General features: G+C 38.0%; 1 protein-coding gene across 1 annotated transcript; it reads left to right on the plus strand.

Moving 5' to 3' along the window:
* Nucleotides 1–1918: 1918 nt before the first annotated feature.
* Nucleotides 1919–20004, plus strand: LOC136826164 (serine/threonine-protein phosphatase 4 regulatory subunit 2-B-like). Its single transcript, XM_067083198.1, has 7 exons — nucleotides 1919–2223; nucleotides 5394–5524; nucleotides 6531–6652; nucleotides 7773–7904; nucleotides 14522–14682; nucleotides 15245–15924; nucleotides 18478–20004. Exons 1-7 carry the CDS (start codon nucleotides 2187–2189, stop codon nucleotides 18982–18984), a joined length of 1770 nt encoding a protein of 589 aa, XP_066939299.1. The 5' UTR covers nucleotides 1919–2186; the 3' UTR covers nucleotides 18985–20004.
* Nucleotides 20005–21062: the final 1058 nt, after the last annotated feature.

The raw sequence follows: 21062 nt of genomic DNA on the forward strand, positions 1-21062 counted from the left end.
GATCAGGAAATTCGACAGGCTGCTCATGATAATTTCGCTAAAGTTATGTCACGCTGTGAAATTTATGACATCGAGTGCCAACCTGTTTCTACAGTCAGTGAAACAGTCGGTGGAACTGTTTTGGTAATCATGTAACAAAAGAATGCAATTGCAAATGAGGCCACGCGTATGAAATGAACGAGATATAAAGATAAGATAACGAATTCTGGATAAATTAGAGAAATTGTAAAACTTTTTGGATTCGGAAATAAGGAAAATAGCAGCAAATACAGATCATGGCTGTAACTGTTGACGTCCTGAAATGCTTATAAATATTTGGTCAGTCGGTAGTAAACCACTGCAAGTTAGGGAGTTTATAAACGAGAAGTCTTACGATGCATAAGTTGTTGCTAAAACATGACTGCTTTATACGCCGCTAAAATAGCTGATTTGATCCCCTCTTACTCAGACTTTGTTTTCATGTTCCGAGAGAGGGTTATAAGTTTTTTTGGCTCCCATCAGTTGTTCCCATTTTAAAATTATTAAGAGAACTCAGGTAACAGGTTTTAGTTCAGGGGATTTCCTTTTCTCTTGTTATAGACCTCCATGGTCAAGTGTGAATGTTACCGAGGAATTTGGTGTAGGCCTACTTGTTATAAATGATCTGTTGGAAATGATGGCATCCTCGTCTTATTTCGATTTTAGTGTAGCTTTTGATGCAGTTGTGCGTGAACTGCTCCTAAATGGCTTACGCTCTGCAGGAACTATTGGCGAGGCCTTTGATTATTTTGAAGACTACTGACATGACAGAAAACACTGTTTACCTAATGGAATTTATATTCACCTTATGAAACATTTAGAAAAAGAGTATCCAAGCATGTTAGGTCAATCCTACTTTTTGTGTATATATATATATATATATATATATATATATATATATATATATATATATGTATATATGTGTGTGTGTGTGTGTGTGTGTGTGTGTGTGTGTGTGTGCGTGTGTGTGTGTGTGTGTGTGACTGAATGGTCAAATTTACAACAGAGACACTGGGTAAAGTTCAAGCTATTTGCGGATGAGAATCAGTTTCATTTCTCCACAATCGACTTTGAGAATGCAGGTGAGGGACTAAATAATGCTATCATTAGTGTTAAGGAACCGAGGATAGTTAAGTAATTAAAACTAAATTAATATAAAATTAAGTTTATGTTGGTGGGGAAGGAAAATAACTCAAGAAAATCTTGGTTACTGGTGAAGTCCATGCCTAGTTATTATGTTCTGGACTGTAATTTGACTCTCAGTGCCTAAATTTATAAGGCTGTAAAGGTTACGACCCATCATCGTATAAATATTGCCTTTATTAAAAAAAATGTATCGGCAACTTTCCTTCTTATGCTACAGATTTTTACCTACGAATTCTGCTATTAATGCGATAGCCGTATGAATATTAAGCAGTCACCAATACATACCACATCTTTGTCTGTGTTGGGCTTCGGCACTTCATCAGCTGTCTAGACCTCAACATCAAGCATATCTTTCACAATCTTCTTCCGGCTCTGACAAGCTGCCATCTACACGTGTATGGACCCATGGAATATTCATCATGACATTGTAAGATTAAGATATATTTTTCCTATTTGCAATTCCTCTCCTCTTTTATTTATATCAAAATATGATTAGAATTATCTCCCAGCAGCTACAACAGTTATTAAATTTTGTCTTTGATAGCTAATGAACAATCGTTAGTTTTTAGGTTTCTTAATACATTAAACAGTTTTGTTCTGGATGCGTAAGTATTCACCATTATTCGTTTTACTTCATGCCAGCCTTATGCTGGCACGAGCTCTTGCTTAAGAGCAGCCAGTAAGTTTTCGCCATCGTTTGTAACATGTTTTTCCCTTGCATATACGTCAAGAAAATTGTTTAGGCTTGTATCCTAGACTTAAGTAAAACACGGACTATAACGGATCTTTACTTCTATATCAGTAAACATTGAATAAAGTTGAAAGATATGTAATGAATCATCGGAAGATTCGAGTATTATGATAACTCCGTCAAAAAATAACGACAGTTTTATCGGCGAAAAATATTTACGCTCGTAATCCACAAGAGCTTCGCCATGTTGTTTGTTTTCAGTTGCACGAACGACAGTGCCAAGTGTTGATGGGCCCTTCTGCAGTGACCATCTCATCGCTGACACTTGATTATGGACAACCTTGAGACTCTGCTAGAGGAACTAGAGAGTAAGTTAAAAGCCAAGGTCTTGTTTTATGTAGGTAGATTGTTGTCTAGAGTTCCGGAAGAGAGAAATAAAGAAAGCTTTGGCCCCAGTTAAGGCAAATGAAGCCCATTCGACCCAAGCCACCAGCTGATCAAGGTCCTGGAATGAGAGTCGGGTCCTTTCTAGTCAGGCACTTTCTTTATTATTTCAGTATTTCAAGCGTATTCATGCTTAAGTTAATGAAGGTGAGTGGAGGGACTTGGCGTAAACTGTAATAAAGGATTTTGAGGGTCGGCGAGCCGACACTTCCTGCCGACAGTCAGAGTAGGCCAACCTTCGATGTAGAAAGGAAGGGGGCGGGGAGTTCAAAAGTCCTCGCAGAGTTAACTCACATTTATAATAATTTCTCAGACCGAAAACAGTATTACCGGTGATTGGATGATGGTCAATTTTGGCCTCTATTTCTGTATCCTATGACAAGGAAAAGTTATTTTTTCAGGTCCATGTGATACAGGCTAAAGTAAAAGTTCATTGGGCTCTTCAGAATTTTAATAATGGAATCCGGTAGGCCTCTTCTAGGCGGTGGAAATTAGTATTCATATAATTTAGCGCTGTAGACCTAAGGGAAATGCCTTGAGAGCTACATATAGGCTAGGTTGTACCCAGAGGCTTCTGACTGATTAGTCGAAGCCAGTGTATATATATTTTTTAATTACAAACATTTTCTATTCATGTAAGGGGCAGTCCACCACTAAAAGTCAAGTGGGCCAATTTTGTGGCACGTAAGCAGAGGCTTAGGATAGACTGCAGTGTTGTTAGGGACAAGTTAGGCTATTTTAGGATGGGTTGGTAGGCAGGGACAAGTTATGCTATTTTAGGATGGGTTGGTAGGCCAAGCACTGTATTTAGGCCACCTAGGAGGTGGAAAGCCTTCTAGCTTTATCTAGGCTAAGTCCCAGTTTCATGTGAACACTCACTATTCCATCTGTTACCTCTTTAGAGGCTCTCTTGATATAAATGTGCTTGTTTGTTTATTTTCTAATGAAGTTTAGGACTATAGCTAAGATGGTAATACTGTGATACTTTAATGTACCAAATAATTAACCATATTTTTTCCAGTTGTTTATGTCATGTTCTATGCATTTCCAACCTTTGTTGTTGGTTCAAACCATTTAATTTTAATAATTATGAGGTGACCCCCATTGGGAACTAGGTTCTTTTGTGGTGGGGGGAACCTAAAAATTGAGTGAATTGCACTAACATGAATGGCCCAAAATGCATAAAGCACAATCAGTAGGGGAAAAACACGAAATAGGCTACGTAATAGGCTATAATCAGTAACAATTGTAGGGATGCATTGTAACCTTACCTTCCCTAACCTAAGCTAACCCACAAGTAAGTCAGTGAGTTCTACCTGACCAGTGGGCTTCACCCTGCACCTCCCAGACTTGAGCTCTGTAATTGATAAAGGTAGAGTAAAGAGAGGTACCATAACCTAAGGCACTCCACCAGGTCCTACCTATCAGTTGTGTGTGTGTGTGTTCATCCTTCCTAGACCCCAAAGTAACGAGATCTAGAGCATCATGAACAGTAAAGGTGATATGCAGAATTCATCCCAGTATAACCTTTTACACTGGGTCTTTACTGACAAGGGGCACTTCTGTCTCCTATAGTATTGCAAACAGCATTTGTACCAATGGAAATACAAACCAGAGCCATTTATATAGGAGTAGTCTTTAGTGCGAGCTGGAACCATTGTTGAACTTAGTAATGAGGTAGTTGAATGGTGAATTTTTGTGGGGTGAGTGTAGTAGTACTCTTTTGCCTTAGGTCACCACTCACTTTTTCTTCGTCTGTTGGATTGAGCAGATGTGCTTTGGTTGTTTTCTACCCTGTGTAATTATTTGATAATTGGATGGGTAGCCTGCTACCCATTGTAGCTTAACTTTGTGTCTGTTTTTTCTTATGTTTTCACTAAAGGAGAAAAACATGATCAGTGTCTTTGAAAGGTACAGTCCATTCCCTCTGACTTCACAAGTGGAGGCTATCCAGCATATCCTCTCCTTTGGGACTTACAGTGGCTGCTCAACAAGTTGTGTAGGCACCCTGCTCAGTTTGGACAGAAAATGATCTTGTCAAGGTTCTTAGCATAAGACTAGGGTATGAATGTAGAGTGACTGGTCTCTCCTTCATAGTCTTTTTCTCTGAACCCATCATTTTGTGTTAGTTAGCCAGATATAGCTGCCTTCCAACTGGAATATTTTTATTGGGATATTACTTGAGTGAAGCTCTACTTGAGGTAACAAGAGTCATCCACCCAGTTGGTTGCTTCTGCCATCGGGTTTTGGAATTTGTCGATTTGTTAATGTTGTATTCAGTCTGTTGAAGATAACGACCTCCCACCTAATGAGGGAGTCTCCAATATGAAAGGTGATGTTTGTATTTCCTTAAGAACAAAAAACAAAGTATTGTAACTTGTATTTCCTAGCTATATAAACCAAATACTGTAACTTATATTTTTCCTAGCTATATAAACCAAAGCCTTTTATCAAAGTGCACCTCAGTCACCCTGCTTTGTCCTTAAGTTTGAAGGAGAAAGTGCTTGGTGATGACAGGTAAGTGAGTAGTATTCTCTTACTCACCCTATGTAACCACCAGCTAATTACCTTGTTAAAAAGTTCAATGACTGTCTTTAGTTTGTGCTGAAGGAAACTCCTGTATAAAAGGCTTTCAGGTTTGTATACCTTTGGAAATATGCAAATAACTTTAAAAGGTTTTCATGTTTTCTAAATAAAAGAGTATGATTTGTGTTCTTGTATGGACTAGTGTACTAGCAAATTTTGTAAGATAACTTGCATAATGATAAATCGGAGTGGCTTATCATTTCCTCACCATGGTCATCCTGCATAGTTCTTGGTGCCAAAGGATTAAGTGCTGGGTTTGCAACAGGCAGTGCTGTACCCTGCAACTCACACGCCAGTAATTAGAATACAATAAAACTACCTCACCTGTTTACTGCTAAATAAAACACTGCTTTGTATATGTAGGGAAAATGGAAATTATCTTAAAAATTTACATTATTTTCATAGCTAAGCCACAAGTTCAAGCTTATATAGATTTTAAGCAGATTATTTATTCAATATATATATTGCAATTATTTCCAAAATTTAATTGCATTTTATACCTTTTCAGGATTTGAAAAGAAGGGTGGCAATGGAACATCAAAGATATTGGAAGAATATATTCAACATGTGGCCAAAACTGGAGATCCTTTGTTCCCTTGGCATAGAATCCGATATTTCATGAGATTTATGTTAGCAACCGTAAGTATTTTTATGTGCAGTGTTTATGTATTTTATGGATGAATTATTTCCTGACTGCTACAGTTTAAGCAATATGTTTTTTATTTTTCATGTAATTAGTCTTTGTGTTGGTAAAAGTAGAGCCAGCGTGCTTTTTCTCAGCTGTAAAAGAACCAGGTACTGTACTGTATACTATTGCAGTCTTTTTTGTGTATGGGCTTACACACAACACAGTGTTTGTTAATTGCATAGGTAAAAGAAAAGTTTTAAAGTTATCTAACCTTCAGTCCAAATCTTTATATTGATAACTCTGAGAGGTGAAACAGGGTTGCTTGACTTAGTAAGACTTTAATTACAGTAAAGTTATTGTATTGCTTTTGCCTTACTGTATTTACTTTTTAGTTTTGGGTTGTATGCCTCTCAATTAATGATAGGTAAAATTCTTTATAAATTTATGATTTTGTAAGTTTGTGTTGAAATCTGGTTTTTGAAATTTGAATTACTCCCTCTGTATATTTTAGGTAATAAAATCAGAAGAAAATGAACAAATGATTTTAGGATGTTAAAAGGGTAGGTTTGTACTTGATATAATAAAATTTTATGCCATAAATATTCCTTTTTGAGATTGCATATTGCATCATTTTCAATGCTCCTTGTAGCAGAATATTTTTGTCAGAGTTCTGAGAAGGGTTAGAAAAATGTTTAATACTAAATAATATAATATTTATAGTACATAATAGCACGTTCAATATGCAAGAGATTGTTGGTACTCGTAAGAAATCTAGCTATCCCTTCCCTTTCCAGAGGGATAACATTTATATATACCTTTGACTGTTGCTGTATTGTGCCATAACTTAACGGTGGCAGAATTCTTTGTCAGGACAATCGTAGTGTAACATTTTTTAAACAAAATAATTGAAACTGCCCTATGTAACGTTAGGCTTCTTGACATGGATTTTTACAGTTAATGTCCTTTATTTCCCTATCCATATTATTTGTGATCCTAACAAAAAGTACTTTCTTTCAGGTTATGAATGACTTTTATGAAAATTGTGGGGGTGAAGATGTCGGAGAATGTGGAAATGTACCAGCATTTTCTTATGTTCCTACGAGGGAGAAGATCCTTCACCATTTTGATACTTTTTCAGGGTATGTAGTTTTATTGTTATGTAGTATTAATTCTTACTGTTTTACCATTTGCTATATAATGAAAGACCATTAGGTACATTATATGTAACTAGGTGGAAAATTCTTAGTTTGTGAATCAGGGAATAGTGTTTTTGTGAAATCATTCCAAAGAAATAATGAATGACTTTTGATAAAATGGATTGTGGTTGTTGGACAGTTTCAGATGAGTAAGTTGATATAAGATTACTGAGTCCCTGTGGAAACATTTGTATAAAAATATCCAGTAGAATATAAGAGCTAACAGACTTCTGCTAGCTGTTTGAGCCCCATAGAAGTTTTTTTTTTAAAGAAGATTGATGTACTGTACATCAAGAGTTTTGCCCAGAGACATGATTTTGTAACTTTAATATGATATATAGTTTCTCGTTCTGTTGATGCAGCAGCAATAAAAGAAAAATTTGTTCTTATTAGATCATGAAGGACTTTTACCATGACTGTAGTTTGTATTTTTTTGTTGTTGTCCATATCTTATTATGGAGAAATTGGCTTACTCATCATTAAAGAAAACATAAATAATGAATTTTTCACTTACTGTTTTGCAATACCCTAAAGTTACATTTCTAGTAGTGGATGTATTAAACTTACAATGTATGGTTGAGTCATAAATTTTGGAAAAATAAGCCTTTGTGTTGGGTTAAGCCTTATGAACATTCATAGAGACATGAATAGGAAGGTTAACTTTATGTTCATTCCAACTTGTAGATTTTAAATTAAGTGATAATGAAAAGTTCGGTTTTTTCCTGATAGCTTGGAAGTAGTTTATGAAATGGTGGTGCCTGATACTTATACTTTTTTGGCTAGGAAGGAAGTGCACTGCAGTAATAAAAGCAGTACTTTATGATATGATAGAATTTTTGCTTCAAATTCTTGATTTTTAAGTTCATGTATGCAATACAAATTTTTGACAACAATTGAAAACTAAAAATGCACTCAACATAAAGATTCTAATGTCATTCTGTGTTGTGTAGTGAACATGTCACATGTATTTTTATACAATTTATTGTTATGCTTGTGTATGAAGAATCAGTTAATGTGATGTGTCTGGTATTTGATATTCATTCATTTTTGTTTTCAATTTCAGAGCTCCTTTTACTATACAGAGACTATGTGAAATAATGATTGACCCTACCAGACACTACAAAAGGACGGACAAGTTTTTGCGGGGCTTAGAGAAAAATGTCTTAGTTGTATCAACCATTGAACCCGGAAGGCAGTAAGTATTCCCATTTTGTTTGGTTCATTTAGCACTCACCTCATAACTGTTGTCTGCAGCAGTGTACTAATATTATAATATTGTAATCATGTTGTTTATTATGTTGTTTTGAAGGTTTGTATATTTGACCTTTTCACAGAGTACTGAAAAAATATTTAGTTTTTGCCTTTGTGACTCTTGTAATTTGATTAATAGATATTGATTTGATTGTCATATTTGAAAAGCATGATATGTTCTTGTAAGACTGAAGAATACATAAGCATAATTAAATTGTTTGAATGGTAATATTTTCATTTGGGTAGTTTCAAAATAAAAAAAATACAAACCATTGCCTTTTCATACAGGGATATGCCTCAGCATGAGCTGAAACTGGTCATTGAAACTTTGTAACAAGTTAGTTAACTGGTGGTAGGTGCTATTGTAAGGACTGGTGAATGAGCGACATACTGGCTGGGTGTTAACTGGTTTATTGGTTGTTCCTTACTGAGATAAATGTACAGAATCTTGGAAGATGTTATTGACGCGCGTGCGAGCGGTAATGTGTCTACACACAGACAGGTAAAACGGACATAAAAGGTTCAGACATCTGTGTTTTCGGCAGACAAACAGATATATCAAGAACATGATTAACATACGGTGATGAAACATACATCAGTGGAAGGGTCAGAAATTCACATATGGCCAATTGCATGAGATTCAAGACACATTAATGGATACAATGCAATAGCATAATAAATTGAAATGGAGAGATTCGTCTTCACAAACAGAAACATACACACAGTTTGATACAGAAGATTTTGGAACATTATGAGTACATGATTAGAAGCTTGCATGGCAATGCAAGTTGGTGACTACATACGTTAAGACAACAATGCTTGGGGGAGAAAAACGGAAATGATTGTATGGTTGAAATCGCGACTGTAGAAAGAAAACGAGACGCTCCTGTTTTGTCCTGTCGACTCCGATGATGACGATCGACGAACACACGAACAACACGTGTTTGAAGAGACAGTGTCGGGAAAATGTACAAGTTACTCTCCCCCCAAGACGTGTGTAACGTCTGATTGTTTGAACCGGGCGACGGGCTCTTGCAATGTTCCCCCCTGGCAAGCGAGGCATCGATGCGGAAATTGTCTTGGCGACAATTTTGTTGGCTCGAAGGGCTTGGGCTAGGGGCGGGTTTAGCACGGCCAGCAGGAGCTCGAGGAGGACGGGAGCTGGTTGAAACTCGGATGATGTTTGGCAGCGGGCTGAAGGATGAATATCCTTGGTAGCCATCGAGAGGGGGCGGCAGCAGGCTGAAGGATGACGTGGCTGGTCCTTCGTTGGTTAGCTCGCCCAGTACGGGGGCGGCTTCAGGTTTCCTGGAGGAGGTTCCAGGGCTCGGTGGTGGAGTGGGTCATCTGAGGGTCGGACTTTTACTGAGAACTCAGGAACGGCGGGAAACAAAGGGTCTATCAGGCGTGGGTCGTCATCTTGGGTCGGCCGGGTCCTTTGTCCTCCGGGGTCACCAGTGAGGACTGGTGAATGAGTATACTGGCTGGGTGTTAACTGGTTTATTGGTTGTTTAACTGAGATAAATGTACAGAATCTTGGAAGATGTTATTTGTAATGTTCTACACACAGACAGGTAAAACGGACATAAAGGTTCAGATATCTGTGTTTGTGGCAGACAAACAGACGATATGACATGATTAACATACGGTGATGAAACATACATCAGTGGAAGGGTCAGGAAATTTGATATGGCCAATTGCATGAGATTCAAGACACATTAATGGATACAATGCAATAGCATAATAAAAAAATGGAGAGACCTTTGCGTCTTCACAAACAGAAACATACACACAGTTTGATACAGAAGATTCGTTGGAACACTGAGTACATTAGAATGCTTGCATGGCAATGCAAGTAGTGGTGATTTAACGTTAAGACAACAATGCTTGGGAGAAACAGTGAAATATTGTATGGTTGAAATCGCGTTCCTTCAGCTGTTTTGTCCTGTCGACTCGATGATGTTTATCACACGAACACACACGTGTTTGGAAGAGACAGCCTCGGGGATCTTAAACTATTTTAGCACTTTCTTCAGCTGCAGTCAAGGATGTTTATCTTTTTTGATTTTTGGTGTGCCGTTTGTGTTTTGCAATAGAATAATGAATGTATGCACGATGATAACTATAAACTGTTTTATATTTTCCATGTTGGTTGATCTCACTAAATTTGTGCTTCCTGCAAGGGTAAGTTTTGCACTACTGAATTACCCTGCAAGGAGTGTTCATGCTGATCCCTTTGGCCATGGAATGCATTTGGTAGGAAGTTTAGGAAGGCCAAAAAGTATTCACTGCTACCATTGGGGAAACACTCCCCCCCTTTGACTCCACTGACCTTTTCAGTTCCTTCCTTTTGGACTGCCCCATCCCCATCCAGCTATTTGCGCATGCTCTCTTACTCAGTTTGAGAGGTGTACATGTATCATGATGGGTGGCCAGTAAAAGCTCTTGTAGTGACAAGCAAGGTTCATGGCTGGGGCTCTCCCTAGGTGAGACCCTGACCTGTGCAAGTCCCTTGATCTCTTACCCCTGCTATATTGGATGCTCTTGGGATGACTGCTTCATTGGAGTACTTGAAGATGTGGCCTTCCTTCAGTATCCTAGGAAGCCCATCTTTTGCCGCATTATGTAATCACTCGGCTACAGCTAAGCCTTCAACTGTAGACTTTTGCTGCTATTGCAGTTCCTGTTCCTGCAGAAGAATGTAATTCAGTTGAGCTTCCTGTAGCAGTTTTCATGTTCGTAGAAGTTACACCCTTGGTATCAATCATTGCCTGTACCCCAGTGATTCCAGCCTTTACCCTATACCATTCGAGAAAAACAAGACCCGTGGACAAAGTAAGCTGGTCTGTACTTCTTCCTTGGTTGTGGTGTTTTGGACCAGGTGAACAGTCTGGTTTCCAGATTAGATGGTTCCCTGCTGGCCAGCAGATCTAGCAAGCTCTTCCCTTTACTTTTAACATGCTGAAAGAAATTTTATGTAATGTAGAGTGCAGACTACTCCCCTGCAGTTTGACTAGCCAGTCTGTGGGCTGACAAACAACCTACCCAGGAGAGATTGGCAAGAAGCTATGTCCTTTTTGACCATGGAATCAGTCGCCACGGACTCCATCCATGCAGCACCGTGGCTCAACCTTGGTTGAACACACTAACTTTGCCATCACAGGTGTCTCATCCTAGTATGAGAAGGTAAAGTTCTGGAGGTTGTTGGTCTTGGGAGGAAAGGCTCTCATTTTCCTCTTATGCCTGAGTGTCAGAGAAGAGTGCTTATGAAGCCTAAGAGTGGTAGGCGACAGGCTCCAGTTAAAAGGTTTTCTAATAAACTGGAACAAATCCTGCCTTACACCCAGCAGATGCTTTCAGTGGCTGGGACTTTGTTGGGATACTCTTCACAGCCAGTTGTCTCTTCCCACCAAAACTCAAAACAGAATAAGGAAGGACCTGAGAAGGTTCCTTGCACAGCCCACTGTTTCCAGATGTCAGTTCGAGTTACGATGGGCCTGTTACAGTTCACATCTGTGGTAGATCCAATTCTCAGATTGCAACTAAAAAATGTAAACAAATTCTGGTTATCAAATGCAAGGAAAAAGATCCGCGATCGACTTCATCAAAGGAGTTGAATAGTTGAGAAGATACTCCGGCTGTGGACCTGGAAGGGGTCTCTGGCAAAACAGGTCACCCGACTTTATCTGTACGAGTGATAATACACACGGATGTCTCCTTCACAGGGTGGGGAGGCCACTGGGGGGATCGTCAGGTAGCAGGGAGGTTGACACCTGCTTTGAGGAAGTGTCATATCAACTTCCTGGAGCTGATGGCTCTCTTTCTGTCCCTCAGAAAATTGAAACTTCCAAAAGGGACCCACATTTTGTTGGTCTTAAACAATATGACTGCAGTGTCCTACATCAAGAGGTTTGGCTCACGTTCATCACCTTCTCAATGCAGTAATGCTATCCATCCTTCGGATGGTGCAAGTAAAGAGGTGGCACTTGTCTGCAGTTCACCTCACAGGGTCCCTCAATGTAATTACAGACTCTGTCAAGGAATACAATAGCCTCAACCGAGTGGATATTAGACAGTCACTCATTGAATTAATTGCCAACATGCTTCCACATCAGGAAGTGGACCTGTTTGCCACATGCGAGAACCACCAATTTCCAGTGTATGTGTCTCCGAACCTGGACAATCAAGCAATAGCAAGCAATGCATTCCTACAATACTGGAACAAATGGAGGACAATATACCTTTTTCCTCCATTGTTCCAGATTTCGAAGGTTTTGAACAAACTTCTAACTTTCAACAGAACCATTTACGTAATAACCCCAAAATGGCTGAACAGTCATTGGTTTCTGCTGCTTCAACAACGGGTGAAGAATTCACTTCCATTACCATCTACTGTTCTATCCCTGACAGGAGGAGGGAAAGTCGTCTAAGCGTCTTTCTTTCTGAGCCGAGACCTTCACTTGCGGATTTTTTAGTCTTGTCTACCGTGAAAATTACTCACCCAATATTGCTAGTACCTGGTGCAGAAGCTACGGACACCATTTCTTCGACAATACCAGTCCATACGGAAAGTATGGTTAGAGTATATCCATGCTGAGAGCCCAGTTGAGATCTCTGTTGAAACACTTCTAAATTTTCTTATATGTCTTTTTGAAGACAAGTGCCTTGCTGTTACAACAGTCATGGCATACAAGGCAGCATTGTTGGAACCCTTGCTTTATGGATTTGGAACTGGTTCTAACATAGAAAACTGTTTCTTCCCTTCTCTGGTCTTTTGCATTGGCTTCCCATTACCTGGTCCCTGAATAAGATTAGACTTCTGTCAACCCCTCAGTTCAGTGGGCCCAATACAACTACAACTCTTATGCTGCAAAAGACGATCTTCTTTAATGCTTTGGCATCAGGAACTCGTATTAGTGAACTGGGCTCTCTTAGATGGGGACAATGCTACATCACTCATACAGCAAACTGTCATTTATTACTGTCTCCTGGCCCATCATTCCTGCCCAAAAATGAGAACCCTTAAAGAGAAAATCTCATATTCTGATGAGGGAGCTCAATTTTCAGATAAAACATTATGCCTGGCTCAAGCACTTCCGGTTTACTTAAGAGGTCACAGCAAACATCCCAGAGGGTCTGATTTTCCTACACCCTAGCACAAACAAACCACTCTCTACATGGGCTCAGAATAATTTTAGTGTCTCATTAAAAAGGCAGACCCCCACTCCTTTGCTATGTCACACGACATCTGGGAGGTAAGTACATTGTTGGCTTTCTTTGGAAATGTTTCTCTCAAACAAGTCTCCGAATGTACAGGGTGGTCATCAGAAACAGTATTCCTAAAACATTATTGCCACGACTCGAACAAGTTCAACTACACTGTGTATCAGTAGGTGGTATGGTAAGTCATGACCCCTTAGGCTCTATGGCAGAAAACCAGTGGTCTTCTTGATATGATGGTTATGCTGAGATATTGCTGGGAAAGGTGCAACAGTATTGCAACCAAACCCAGCATATTTAGCTAAGTCACTTTATAACTATGTCTAAATATTTATGAGTTCATGTTTAGTTTCATGTTCTTTGTTGCCTAACCCTATTAGTATCTGGAATAAAGAATGTGGTTTACAGCTTGTGGCTTAACCTTGGGCCGAAATTTTATCTGGGTTGTTGGGATTGAAATTTAAGAGCTAATCCATTTCGTCACCTGTCAATTTCTTTTGTAAGATCCTTTGAGGACGAACAGCGGCTATGCTTTCAAAAAGCAGGTTTTGACGTAGGAAAAACCTATTTTTGGTAGCCGTTGTGCCCTCAAACCCACCCACTTTACCTGACAAAAAGGCTTGGGACTTGGGTGAATAGTTATCCTGCATAGACCTGAAAAAGAGTAATGAGTGAAAAGGTTTGATGTAGTGTGTTGTCGCCACAATAGATGGCAGACGTGCAGTGTGTTGTTGCCACATCCGCAGGTAAAGAATAGAAATTGAACCTAGGTAGTTGCTGTAGGCAAGAGAAAGCACCCTCTTATCTTGAGTCCTATATTCTATCAGTGTCAACTTGCACTATAATGGCCAAGACCAATAATTTGAAATTGGTTGGTCTATCTTATGGAATCCTCCAGCCATGAGAGTAACTCCTTCGAGGTCCCACAGCAGCTACGCAATCAAAAATTTTTAATAACTGGAATGATGATGTGATCTCTCCAAGATAAGTTTGAAGTAACTTGGACAGCCCAATTGTTGAAGAAAGTGTCTGGTTCAGTTACAGTTTCATTAAAAATAAAAGAAACAGTTATAGTTTTTAATGAGAGTCAGTACTGTAATGCGTAACCCAGTGCCCTTATCAAGCCCAAACATACAGAAAAGAAGGAAAAATGGGCCTTACTGTAAAGTGTGTGATAGACTTGCCTTACAAAAATGGTTCTAGTGCTTGAGAAAGTTAATGGAAAAAGATTTCATAGGAGTGCATGGAAAGAGTAGCAATGGACAAGGAAAATAAAAATTATTAAATTTTCCACTTAAAATTATAAATTTATTCATGTTTTTCTCTTCTCATTTATTTCAGGCGTCGTAGCGAAGATCCACAACAGACTTTGGTCAATGGCCTTCAGGATGGTGGTTTACACTCTTCTCCAATTTCGGGTTCATCCAGGTTGTCTTCTCCTTCACATCAAAGTAAAAGAATAGCATCACCACAGCCCACAAATTCAGTTAATAATGCCAATGGTATGCATCATATATTTGTAGTCTTGGTAATCTATATAATATGAGAAGCAAACATTATGGATAGGCTACTTTAATATTGGTATTGTAGCATGTTTTGTAAAAATTATTTTACTTTTTATTTGTGATTGTTGTAGCTTTTTTTTTTTTTTTTTTTCTATTGCTATAGCCTTTTTTTTGTTTTGAGTTTCTCAAGTGGAGGAATGGGAGCCTATAAGAATGTAACACAAGCATCTATCCATTGATTAAAACACAGGTTTGTAGAGCAAAAGGAAATATTGCAATGAAGTACCATTTAGGTCTACCAACATAGGTTTTACAGACTCAAGATAACTGTTGGTCATTAGAACAACTTTTTCACCGTGTTTTACATTAATTTAACAGGATGAGAATGATGATGTTACTGTAATTGTGACTTTTCATGCTCTTATATTTTTTTATTAAATTTTCAAATAATAACATTTTAAACTTCATTTTATATTTCTAGTTGAAAAGGAGTTTAAAACTTTAAGTTCATTACTGTTTGTGTATGTTGCTTTATGTTAAGTAACTGTTTAATTTGCAGACTTCTACGATGCTGAATTGAATGCCAGTGATAGTCATGTAAGTGGTTCTGAAGCAAATGGGCCTAACGGAATACCATTAGATGAGAGAAGCATTGAAGCAATGGCAGAGATTGTTGAGCCCCTCATGAAAAAGCGACGGATGAAGGTTAGCCCCTTGGAAAAGGCTTTGGGTCCTATGGCTCACCTTGCACACCTGCAAGACAAGGATAGTACTTACATGTCTATATCAGAAGCAGAGAGTCTGGAAGCAGAAGGAAGTGATGAGGAGAGTAATGCCAGTAGCAGCAGCAGCAGTAGTGCAAAGACGGATGAGGAAGCAATGGAGACGGGAGAGGCGGAAGCCACCACTTGTCACACAGAAAGCGAAGACACTAAAACCGCAGATGAAACCTTATGCGGCCATCAAGTAGGAACCAGTGAAATGTCATTGCAGGAAGCAGAAAATCCAGATGAGGATTCTATAAGCAAAGAATTAAAAGATGAAATGCCTGTACCAGCTGAGGCATGCTCATCAGATGTCATGAATGCAACAGAATCAGAAAAGTCAAATGATGAAAGCAATTCTGTAAGTTTGTCATCAGATTCATCAGGGTCTGGAACAAATCAAGGAAGTCCAGATTCTGTCGAAGATAATTCTGAGCAAGCACAGCCCCATCCACAGAAAAAGGAAGGTTGCAAGGTGAGTGAAAAATCTTGTATCCTTTTTAACGTGTACTTTATATTGTAAAATCTATGCTTATCTTTACATTGAGTTTTGTGTAGTGCATATTTCAAAATTACATGTTTCTCTCTTCAGAAGAGGTAGTTGCCCCAAATTATAAGGGTATTTTATGGTTTATCATGCAGGCTTGTACACTAAAAAGGGTTTAGTTGTTAATAAACATCTGTATCAAAATTTGTCCCCATGGGTTTGTTGTCTAGTGGACAGAAGATACAGAATGGTAGGGCATAAATATTGTTAATGGGTCTGTGTGAAAACCCTCTTTGTCATATAAGGTCAGTTTTGCACAGATTTGCATCTCTCTCTGATCATTATTACTTAGCTTATTTTAGGCAACAATTAGCCCATCTTATTATTTTGAAAGGTTAATCCATATAACTGTTATTTTATGTTAAATGGGGAGTATTGTTAGTTAGTACTACCATATAATAGTTATGCCACAACCAAGGAACTTCATAGTGCAGATGTTTTCCAGATAAGGGCATGTTTCTAGAGGCACAGTGTTCATTTGCAATTAAACAGATGTTTTCACATTTGCTTGCAGAATTTTTCTTCCATGAAATAATAAGAGATGATCAGGTTAAAATATTATTTGGTCATAATTTTAAAATTCTATAAAAGTTAAATATTACTCAAAACAATTTTTTCCACTTAAACTCCACAAGTTACAGTGAATGTAATTATCTTTGAATATTTTTTGTATACTTGGAAGTTTTCTGAGTAGTACATACCTTCTTTACACTAAGAGTAAATGATATGTATAACTACCATTTGAAATAAAAAATATTTACGTGGGTGATTTTGGTATATACTACACATCATGAACATGTATCATGAATAATGTTACTGTATAGTAAAAATAGACACAAGAATAATCAGTAGGTTTCCAATTCTCCACAGAAAATACCACAGCAGTTTTTGTTCGACAAAAATGTTAAGTGGAAAAAAATGGAGATTAACTTGAAGATTAGAGTTTAATGCATACCCATAAGTCAGATAGCAAAGTTCTTAGGCTTAATTTAATCTTTTGTAACATTTGAACTGGAAAGCCCATATAGCATTAACAAAAATAAAATGCAAAACATTAAATTTTATTAAATTATTGCACACAAATTTTGGAACAGACAAAACAAGCCTTGACACTGCTGTACAAAGCAACTTTTGTCTGTTCTAGACTAAGGAAGTCAGTTATACAGTTCAGCCTTGGATGCAATTTTGAAAAGTCTGAATCCAGTTCTTCAAGAGGGATTCAGAATATGCACTGGAGCTTTTAAATCTTCCCCAAGTTGAATTTGGTGAACCACCACTTAACTCTCCATTGTGACTTCGAAAATATACAGAAGTAATGCATAGTGAAGTAAAAGTACAGGCAAGTGATTCACTAACAAAATAAATGTTTGATCAAAGAGAGATAATTATTTATAAATGATTACTCCTCACCTTTCCCAATTAAAGCCAGTAGACATAGTCAACAAATACAAATGTAAAATTTCCTCCAATAATAGATCTACCTCCTCCCTGGATTGTGCATAGGGAACAAACTTGTACACACTTCAAATACTTATCTAAAAACTATATGCAATACCCCAGAACATCGTAAACAACATAAGATGTAAAGATTCACACTATGCAATATACTTTGATGGTTCCAAATCTTCATCAGGTGTGGGATTTGCAGCCATATCACCAAACAAAACAAAATAAAATTTTGTCCCAGCCTAACAGTGCTTCTGTTTTCATAGCAGTCTTATGTGCAATAGGATCAGCCATTAAAATCATTGGATATGCCATCCAACAAATTAAATTTTCACTTCACAAATTATATGATGGTTAAAATGTAGAAATATGTTGGTTCCTGGCTATGTAAGCGTCACAGGAAATGAAGCCAATGAACAAAGTTGCAGCTACTGTGACAACTGAATATAGATATTGGTTATAAAATATCTCTGAAACCCATTATAATTAATAATGTTAAAGTATATGAAATAATGAACCTGATAGCAACAAAACAGTGTTGGAATTGGGGTTACTTCATACCTAAAGGAATGACATGCACTAGCAATTTTGACTTGTCATACAATTATTCTCTCTCATATGACCCATGATATGTGTTCTTAGTCCACATGATCCAATTCCTATTGGTGCAGAGTGTAACACTACCAGTTACATCTTTTGGAAACAAATCAAAGAAATATTGTCAGTTTCAATCATTTTCAATTAACCGGTTGTAAAATTTTTACAACTAATTTAATAAATATGAAATTTGGGGGGGTGTATTCTTTTAGTGATAAATTTTAAGTGGCTCATGTATATTTTTAAAATTAATGACAATATATTTAGGTAGAACGGATAGTTAAAATCTTGGTATATTTTAAAAGCTTAAATTCTGATGGAATTATTTCAGTTAAATATATTTACTAAGGGCTTTCTGAGTAGACAAATAAGTAAACTGTAAAAAGGGCCTTTCTCAATTTTGGGTCTTTCATTTTCTTTTTTTTTTTTTTTTTGCAGGGGGAGAGAGCTGGAAGCTCAGAAGCAACTGCAGCAGATTTAGACACAGCTAACGAGGCTGATGATGTGTCTGAAGGAGCCTCGGCTCAAGAGGAACCTGGCAAAGACAGTCATGAGGCAGATAGCACTTCACAAACCCAAAGTAATAATTTTAGTAGTCAGTCGTCTGCCTCAGGGGTTGGCTCTTCCACCTCTGTCACTTCTTGTTCTTCACCTTCAACAGCATCGACCTCTGCAGCTTCTGTCACCTCTCCAGTGGCCTCTCCTCCCTCTGACTCAGGAGATCCCACCACATCACAGATCTCAGCATCTGCTTCGTCCCAGCTGACGGACACCACATCCACAGAAACCAACGAAGATTCTGCTGATCCGAACTCGGCACCATCAGAGGATGCTTCTACCACTTCTAGTTTACCAGAATCAGATTCTGCTGCTGGTGCGACAACAAATAATGATGCCACAGAAAGTACAGACATGGAACTTGGCTGTTGGTGTGATACCAAATAGCAACACCTCAAAAAACAGGACACTAGTGTGGAATGACTGAAAGCTTAACATTTTGTCAGTTGCTCAAGTCCTTTGACAGGTCTATATGATGTCTGAGAGGAGCCAATGGAACAAGAGTGGAAAAGAAACTGGGTGAATTTGTGAACATATTTTTATATGATTTTATTGACACAACAGTACCTGCCATTTGGAAATGGTTATACAGCAAGATACCTTTTTTAAGTTTGATGTGGGAGAGGGGTTGCTAAATTTTTTTCTACTAGCCATTTCCTGGCTTCCTCAGACTTCACACTGGTTTTTTGAGATGTCCAGCTGACACAAGTTCTATTTATCTGAATGATAAGCCAAGCTGTATAAATGTGATAAAAATAGAAATTATTTTCACAAATATGGAATTGTATGTATGCTGTTTTGAGTTCTTTTCATTTGACACCAGATCTCCGTCATAATTTTTTAAAGTCAGTGAACAAAATCATAATACAGTATTGTAGTGATAGGAAGGTGCTTTTACTGTTTATTTCTATTTTCTTTTGTGTAGTCTTTACCTGAAGCTGCTGTTGTAATCTATGCAGTCTTAGGCTACTGTGTTTCATTGTCTGTGCATAGGCAACTACTTCAATCTCTGCATAGGCTGTTGTACAGTTACTGTATTTTGTTCCATAATTTTATTTTTGTTTGTTTACACAGGAATTCTCTAATATTTAAGAAGTCCCTTCCTAGTGTAGTTTTATCTTGGTGTGCAGAGTAATATTATTATATTTTTTTTCCTTCAGGGTGGGATATAGTTTTTGTTTTTCAAAGAAAGTTGGTATGTTAATGAAACCAAATTTGGTAGATAGATTTTTTAAATATTATATTACACCTTATCCAATGAATTTTCTTTTATTAATTTTATTTAGCAACCTCTTTTAAATATTTATAGTAAAAAGACCTTAAAGAATCATTGTAAGATAGTTGACCTACTAGGTTAGCATGGTTTTGTTTTACCCTTGACAATACAGTGAACAGCACAGAATCCATCGAGTGCAGTATTATTATACCAAAACAGTGATTGTGACACTAACTATTTTCTTTAAAACCACCTTCTGATAAGGAAGTGACCTTTTGTCTAAGTGTGAGTATTAATTTCAGTGGAACAGTGATTTTAAATTATATCAAACTGGGATTGTAGTTTCAAATGTTCGGCAAAGAAATGAACTGGAAGAAAAATTTTATTAAAACTGACTTGGATATTTTAAGTATTTTAACCAAAGAAAATAGTCACCATTGACTGCTATGTAAAGATGGTCCTAGGTGATTTTACACTAAAATACAATCCTCAAATATGCTCCTGTCTCTTCTACCCAGGGGGTTTTGCTTGAAACACAGCCAGCTGATTTAGAGCTATCCTGTCCTTTGGTAAATTCACAGACTGGAAAGTACATACAAAATAAGGTTCGTACATGACGTCTGTTTGGTACTCCCTGATACCATGATCTGCTTGCCTCTGATCATTCTGCTCTTCGCCTGGCCTGTGGCTCTCCACCAGCCCTGGGCTTGTGTTCACGTGAAACCGCATGTACCCGTTCACCTTTACCCACTACTAGTTCAGGCATCATCAAATATAAGGAGTCATATGAATTGGCTTGGAACTCATTTCCAGGTACTGTACTGGTCTTCTATGGCCCAGGTGCATCACATGGTATTGGATGTACTGACTGTGTGCAATGGTCCAATGAGTGGGCATTGGAGCAACTGGTGCAGGTAGGTGTTTGCAAGTGTTTCCATCTTGCTTACAGCTTGGACCCATTCACATGGCATATACATGTTCTTACCTGGTCAGTTTGTTTGTTCTGACATCTTCACAGGCATAGTTAATTCTGAACTGAGATCATCTACTCACTTTTTGTCACAACCTGGGGACTGTGATGAAACTTGGAGAAATTGGGTCTTGTCCCCAAGCAGAAGACAAAGCACCTAGGTACTTTTTCCTGTTAACCACCTGGTGCATTTGAGGTAGATTGTCCTGCATGAATGACTCCCTCTGTGCCTGCTTGGGAGACAACTGAAGCAGCTGTGATCAGCTTCAAGTGATCCTC

Source organism: Macrobrachium rosenbergii, chromosome 40 (assembly GCF_040412425.1).
Source record: "Macrobrachium rosenbergii isolate ZJJX-2024 chromosome 40, ASM4041242v1, whole genome shotgun sequence".
NCBI lineage: Eukaryota > Metazoa > Arthropoda > Malacostraca > Decapoda > Palaemonidae > Macrobrachium > Macrobrachium rosenbergii.

What these genes read in the sequence shown, in the direction of transcription:
- LOC136826164 (XM_067083198.1), top strand. Translation starts at nt 2,187, where the DNA reads ATGGACAACCTTGAGACTCTGCTAGAGGAACTAGAGA. An exon ending in TGAGATTTATGTTAGCAACC is followed by an intron (nt 5,525 to 6,530) that starts GTAAGTATTTTT and finishes ACTTTCTTTCAG; the next exon opens with GTTATGAATGACTTTTATGA. An exon ending in AGAAAAAGGAAGGTTGCAAG is followed by an intron (nt 15,925 to 18,477) that starts GTGAGTGAAAAA and finishes TTTTTTTTGCAG; the next exon opens with GGGGAGAGAGCTGGAAGCTC.